At 37.0% G+C, this 7,469-nt stretch overlaps 1 protein-coding gene across 1 annotated transcript; it reads right to left on the bottom strand.

The window, feature by feature from the left end:
* Positions 1–2,041: 2,041 nt before the first annotated feature.
* LOC149216576 (uncharacterized) lies at positions 2,042–2,740 on the bottom strand. Its single transcript, XM_089390012.1, has one exon. It carries the CDS (start codon positions 2,738–2,740, stop codon positions 2,042–2,044), a length of 699 nt encoding a protein of 232 aa, XP_089246138.1.
* Positions 2,741–7,469: the final 4,729 nt, after the last annotated feature.

The following is a 7,469-nucleotide window of genomic DNA, read 5'->3' as shown; positions in this document are numbered from 1 at the left end:
GGGATGGAAAGGGATAGATGGCAGGAAACATTGACTTGACCATTAATTCAATGTCCACCGACACCTACCTAGCTTGGTAGGATTTCAAAAAAAATTTGAGCATGACATTGGGATGGATTATTAACGTAGACCATGATGGAGATGGAAGGACCCAGTTAGCCACTTAGATGTGGCCAAGCAACCTTCAATCGAATATGTTCGGTGGGTTATTATGAGGGCATGGAAGTGGCCAAGTTCAGTTTTGGTCAAAGTAAATCTAGTTGCTGCGTAGGGCCCAAATGAAGAGGTGTAACAAAACACTAGTTCTATAAAAGGTCTCTAATTGTGAAGTAGTGAACGAAGGGAGCGGCTTGGTAATGGCACAAAATTGGTGGTGAGGATTCAACCTCGTGATGTTGCAGGCCTAGCTTGTCGCAGGAGGATCTGTGAACCGAAACTGAAAATGACATCCCATGGGTAGGGCACCCATGGTTGTGTAGACAGTATTAAGTTTCTAAAAGAAGTCAAAACATTGCAATGGTAAGAGATGATCAAGGCAGAACTGGTTGCAGAGGGATTCAATTGGAGAGGAGAGAGGATGAAAAAAAGGAGAGCAACAAGGGACAAAAGAAATTATTATTATAACGGAGTCATAAAAGTTTATTGCATGTAAATGGACACACTTGTGTAAGACCCGGGAAGGCAAGCGTACCCCTATGTAATCATTTGTAAACTCTCGGTTAGACGTAGGTGATAGGGGAGATGTTCGTTAACTCATACCCATGTATAAACTTTTAGGAGGGTAAGTGGGGTTGGGTTGACTTAATTGGCAAGGTTGGATGCATTTAGTCAAGGAACCCCATGTCAAGTTTAAGGGGGTAATGTTAGATACAATTAACTCAGGGATAGAGTCAAAGATGACTAGTGAAATAGTGGTGGTTTTGCATAGTAATATATGCCTACACGTGGTTTTCTCCCCATGGTATTTTATGTAATGTAGCCTTTAAAAGGCTAAAAGGAATTCATTGTAAAGGAGACTAGGAGACAAGATTGATAAGGTTGGCTAGATTTAGTCAAGGAACCCCAAGTTTTAAGGGGGGAATGTTAGATAAAATTGACTTGGGGATAGAGTCAAAGATGACCAATTAAAAATTGGTGGTTTTGGGCAGTGGTATATGTGTACCCATGGTTTTTTTCCCATCGTATTTCATGTAATGTAGCCTTTAAAAGGCTAAAAGGACTTCATTACAAAGGAGACCAAGATAGTGAGCGGTGAAGGCTCACTTGGCCCGCTTGCCCACCGTTTTGGCCAAGGTAGTTTCGGCCAAGGCTAATGAAATTCCATTCCCTGGGTGGCTAGTTTCTTGGCCACGACTAACGAAATTTCATTAGGTTGTTAATATTTCCTTTCATTAAATCTCTTGGAGTAAATTTTTAATTATTTATGTAATAAATTACATTCTAATTTTATCTATAATTTTATCCCATATATAATAAATATCATTTTAATAATATATATTTAATTAAAAAACATTAATAAAATTGAAGACAAAACAAAACAATCAAGTTTTGATATTTTAAAAATAAAAAAAAAAGTTTAGTTTTCTATACAAAAAAATTAAAAAATTAAATAACTATACAAAACATTAAAACAATGTGGCTCATAAAAAATTCACACTTAAAGAAATTAGATCTTTTTGGGTTCATATTAAATCCATTAAGATAAATTTATGCTAGTAAACATTAAGATGAAAATTGAGTACAAAAATATTAAATTGCATTAAAAAAAATTGTGTATCTAAGCTCATATTAAATAGGTAGCTCATATTAAATAGGTATTTAAAATAAATCTATACTCATAAACATTAAGATGAAAATAAAAATTGAGTACAAGAAATTAAATTGTATTACAAGAAAAGAAAAGACTTATTTGTATTAAGATCTTTTTATTAACATATGTAGTAGTATGCTATTTAAATCTAAAACCCACCACCTAGTATGGCGCTATTTATTATCGAATGCTAGACCTACGTTCGTGCATAAATTCACCCACTACTTTTGGTCAGGATCCTTTTGGATACTTAGCCTTGTAATCTTTCCAAAGCTCATTCACGGATTTACCAGTGATATTCTTGAAGTATCCTATGTCCCATGAAGTTTTTATTTTCGCATTCAGCTTGCCAACAAAACCAGGGGTAACGGTCTCCAAGTACTCGATAAACCTGGCAGTCACATCGGCTCCCTGTTCCCAACTGTGGCCGCTACCGGGCGGAGCAAAGCCAGAGGAGGCGTAGTGGACAATTAGGCGGAAATAAGACGGAACGGCACCGTGCCACCACTCGGGCGCAGCGCCGTTGGCGTCCCACTGCCAGATGTCAGCCACCGACTGGAACTGAATGCCAATGACCTCTCTTGCTAGATCACCCTGGTACCTGCTAATGTAGTCAGAGCTCAAGAAGATTGTGTTGTTGTCCAAGTCCACGTAGGCATTCACGTCAACGTTGCTGTCCACAACCATTAATACGCCCGTCACGTTCTTTCTGTCACTGGGCGACTGGTGGGCGTAGAGCGTGGCATCCGTAAAATTATTGGCGACTAGCAATGTATCCGTTGCGAGGCCGATCCCTACCTCCTCCTTGAATCTCTCGCCGCCGTTGCCAGTATTATCTCCAACTACGACCGAGGAGCTCGTGTACTGGGCATGGATGCCCCCCACCGCCATTGCCAGAAGAAGTAGAGCAAAACATTTTGCCGCTGCCATACTGCGGCAAGAACAAATGGTGAGAAGGGGGTTTATGTACAAGGGAGGGAGGAGCGGAGGTTTCCGATAGAAGGGTCACATGTGGTACGTCATCCCAAACTGTGGCCGCAAAATCAACCGCTTTCTGTGTGGGTGCTTCCCCTTTACCCCAATTTACAATTTGGATAACGATCACTTCCATTAGTTTGGGAATTGCTGTAGAAATGATAATATCCAGTGAGGTTTTTAATAATTTTAAAGATCAGCATAATTGTTTATTTATTAATAATAACAATATCAATGTTATAACTACAGATGATTTTATATGGAACAAAAATATTATTAATAATAACCATATGAATACTATAATTTTTATTTCATTTAAAAAAAATCTATATATACAAAATTATAAACTTATATAGTTAGATATATTATCATTTTATCCAAAATAATAGTGACATCAAATACTATTGAATTGAGATTTCTGTGATCCATATCAATTTTTATGAAGAATCTTCGACGAAAATCACATAGAAAAACTTATGTCCACGCGTTTCGAACCTTCCAGTGCGGTTCATCAACTTGTCCTGATGATGAACTGCACTGGAAGATTTGAAACGCGTCAACATAAGTTTTTCTATGTGATTTTCGCCGAAAATTCTTCATAAAAAAAAACATCAAATATTATTTGAATATAACTTTATAAAGAAAATTTAACATTGAATATTTGTAAAATAATAATATTTTATTATTTATTTTTTATTATAATTAATTTAAAATTAACATATAAAATATATAATTAATTTTAAATTAATATATACAATATAATTGTAAAATTATTTATACATTTACTTTCAACTCATTATATAAGATTTAGTGGCATTTTTTCAAAATTTTATGTTGAGATATATTGACCTTCACAGTGAAGTGTTGTGATATTTTAAAATTAAAATAGGCATTATAGTATATAGAGGAACACATGGGTGTTTTTGAGAATGTACATGTGTTTTTGAGAGTTTATGTACAAGAATTTTAGAATGGTTTTTTTTGGAGGTTAACTTAGGGTAGCAAAGCAAAAGAAAATAATGCACAAACTTTTCTATTTGCGCCTAATTTCAGTGGTTGCAACCTTTTACTTTTCTATTTATGCTTATTTTCAGTGGTTGCAACCCTTTTTTTTTTGTGCCTAATTTCAGTGGTTGCAACCCTTTACTTTTCTATTTATGCTTATTTTCAGTGGTTGCAACGCTTTTTCCACATAATTAGTTGAGACTACTAAACATTTTTCGAATAAGAATTGAGCAAGTGAGGAGAGATTGAGTGGAGATTGAACAAATTGTTGGGCAACTCATCTTCAAGGCATTTGAGACAAGAATTTAAATTGAAATTCCTTTTCTTTTTCAAACTAAAAATAAAATATATACCCCCATAATCTTCTCCATTTTTTTTTATTTCTAAATTCCATATATTCGATGGAGAGATTTTATATTTAGAGATTGTGGTGATCGCTTGTGGAAAAAATGATTATACGTTTTCAGCTTATGATATTCCATTCTTTCATTAATTTATATTTAGAGATTGTGTTGATTGCTTATGGAAAAAATGGTTTTATGTTTTTAGCTTATGATATTCCATTCTTTCATTATTTTGTAATACTATCCATATTGACTCTTGGGCGCTGGAAGTGTTGGGTTACAATGTCTAGCTTGAGACTCAAATTTTAAGGGAGAAGGCCTGACAATTAAGAAAGAATACTTGATTTGATGTTAAGTTCCTTGACATTGAAATCATGTATTGGACATCCCAATGTATCTAATTTTGTAATAGTGAATTTAATATTTGACTTGAATATATCTAAAAAAATATATTAGATCACTTTGCAATTTAGCTAGAACAAAAATAAAAAATATTGGGATGACACTAGATTGCTCTTTTGGGCTCATGGTAGATAATTTTACTAAGAGGGTGTGATAGTTTTTCAATATAATGTCAATATTTGGCAAATGTTAGGGATTTGTTGATTCTTTGATGTTGTCCAATCCAATAATAGGGGAAATAGCCACATCAAGTTCCAATGAGACTTATTTTCATTTAGGATGACAACCTCACTGGTATGTGGTCTTAGCTGCCACTAAGGCGTTATGCCCCTAGAATTGGGACTTGTGGATAATGATCTAAAACATAAACTAGAACTATTCTAATTAAACCAGACTAAATCTATCTTAACCCTAGATCTATAAAGCATTGAGAGGGATCAAATATATCGAGGTGCAAACCTCTTTTTTTAGTGAAAATATTGAGGAAAGATTTGCACCTCGAGAGATTTGATCCCTCTCGACGCTTGATAGATGCAAGGTTAAGATGGATCGATATAGGTTGATTTCATTCGTGTGCGGGCATACAAAATTTGTTGAACATATTATTTTGATAATTTTAAATATGTTAGATATGTATAAGATTAATTTGGTTAATTATGTTTTTAATTTTCTTAGTCACCTAAGTTTGTTGAGATGAGAGAGACTGTTAGTAACTTGAATGATGGAAAATGATGAAATAAAAATTTCAAGTGCAAAGTGAGAATGTAACAATGTTGAATGATAGAAAATGTGAATAATATAAATATAGTCAATTACAAACAATCTTCATTGTGTTCAATATGAAAATATTTTCTTCAACTTTTCTTATTGTCACATCGATTAGTTTTGCCATTTTTTCATATTGATCACATGAAAAGGTTAGTTGAAATCATAGACCATTCAAATATTTAACTCCAACAATTGTAGTAAACATCATAACTTGTCTTTGTTGCTCTCCAATATTAATAGTAGTTTTCTTCAAAGTTAATCGTTATGACTAATGGAGTGTTAAACCCAAAATAATTTTCAATGGTAGTTATTTTCTATTACCGCGTTTGAATGCAAAGTGATTAACAATGTTGAATGATGGAAAATGGGAATAATAAGAATGTAGCCAATTACAAATAGTTTACAGTTTCAGGAAGCAAACATTTTGGGTAAGTGAACATTTTATTTAGGATGAAAATTCAAGTATTGTATTTATGGTTGAATTACTGTAACACATAAGTCAGTGCACGTCATGAATATTTTTTATGTGCTTACACTAAGAGAGAGTGTGTATGTTTTGGGGTGAGAAGGAGAGAAAAAGGGGGATAGAGATATAGATGGAGGTAGGGAGAGAGGGAAGAAGAGAGAGGCAAAGAAAGGGAGGGAGGAAGAGATATAGATATGGATAGGAAAGTGTTAGAGAGAGATAAGGGGAAGAGAAAGAGAGGGAAGGGAAAAAGGAGGGGGGAAGAGATAGATATATATGGAGAGAGAGTGTGTATATTTGGGGGGTGAGATAGAGATATAAAGAAGGAGAGACAATGGGAGATAGAGATATTGATGGAAGGGGTGGAGATGTGCTTACACTGAAATCAATGCACACTGGTGCATGGTGGGTGTTTGTGGCTAGAGGAGCCCATCCCCATTATGGAACACTTGATTCACCGCATCACCTGGTTGCCATGTAAAGGAGAGGACCTCATAGATATCTCGGAGGGGAAAAGCAGTGACCTGGCCATCGCGAAGGCCATGAAGAAGAAGTATAAACTAGAAAAGAAGAAGAGGGGCTATTTAATATCTAGCATCAACGAAAAATCATTAAGAGTGGTGACCCAAATTCTGGCGGGTAAGGTTATGCGCAAGTGCCGCGTGAACTAAGTACCCGCGCTGGTGGTAGCACTTGCTGAGAAGTGCACAGAGGGGGTCCAGTTTAACTGGTCCGAGTTCCTCTATAAGGAATTCTTGGAGAATTTCCACAAAGCTTAGGAGCAAGGCAAAAAGTTCCACTATGCATGACTTCTGCTTTCCATAGTGCTCGTGGAAGGGGAATTTCCAGAGGGCAGTCAATTCCCCACAATTGACAGGGATCTGTTGGAAGCCACAAAGTACGCTTCGCTCTGGGCCATAAAGGATGCAAATCAGACCTGTGATAGTAAGATATTATGGGTGTTCATGGAGATGAGCCTCAGAATAGGGATCAACCACAAGCTACAGGTATCACCCACAGTTTATAACAACCTGCAGAGTTTTGCAGAGTTTAAGGCGGACCTCCATAGAATATACATTAGAGCACACAAGGACCTAGCCAAGCAATGGAGAGAGCTACCCTTTGTAGCCATAGACGATGTAATCTTTAATGTACTAGAGACATGGTCACCGAAGTGGTGTGCTCCAAACATCGCGGCGATAGAGAAGTTTGCGGTGTAGAGGAAGAAAGAGGAGGCCAAACTGCGCATGGCGTAGTTGGCAGAAAAGAGAAGGAAGGAGGTAGTGGCAACAGAAGTGCAGGAGGCCTGGGATGCTGCATAGACAATAGCTGAACTGAAAAAGGGTGCAGCAGCAGCATCAGCGCAGGAGGTAACCGTGAAGGCGCGCAAGGGCACAAGTGACCTTCGCATGGGAATGAAGTAGAGGAGGAGGAGGGAGGCGCGAACCCACAAACCGCGTCGACACAGCTGAAGTGCTAGCACTCGACTGAGAAGACAGGGCTACACAAGAAGGTCAGGGCATCAAAGTTGTCAATTGAACCAATCACCCTTATCGAGGGTGATCTACATGAAATCAGTGAGATAGTGCGCGATGTCACCTTCGAGGCCCTCCAAAATTTTATGCAGAAGAACCAGATTGTGTTGGGGTCCCTTAGAGCATAGCTACAGGAGTTGAAGGTGTGCACTCCTCAGGCTGGT

Source organism: Pinus tabuliformis, chromosome 1_1 (assembly GCF_031772625.1).
Source record: "Pinus tabuliformis cultivar Carrire ecotype Pingquan chromosome 1_1, CPIR1, whole genome shotgun sequence".
In the NCBI taxonomy this organism is placed as follows: domain Eukaryota; kingdom Viridiplantae; phylum Streptophyta; class Pinopsida; order Pinales; family Pinaceae; genus Pinus; species Pinus tabuliformis.
Note: the sequence above shows the minus strand (reverse complement) of the source record. Positions and strands in the feature narration are given on the sequence as shown.

Bases quoted from the DNA above. Each gene is read 5' to 3' on its own strand.
- LOC149216576 (XM_089390012.1), bottom strand. From the start codon at position 2,740: ATGGCAGCGGCAAAATGTTTTGCTCTACTTCTTCTGGCAATGGCGGTG.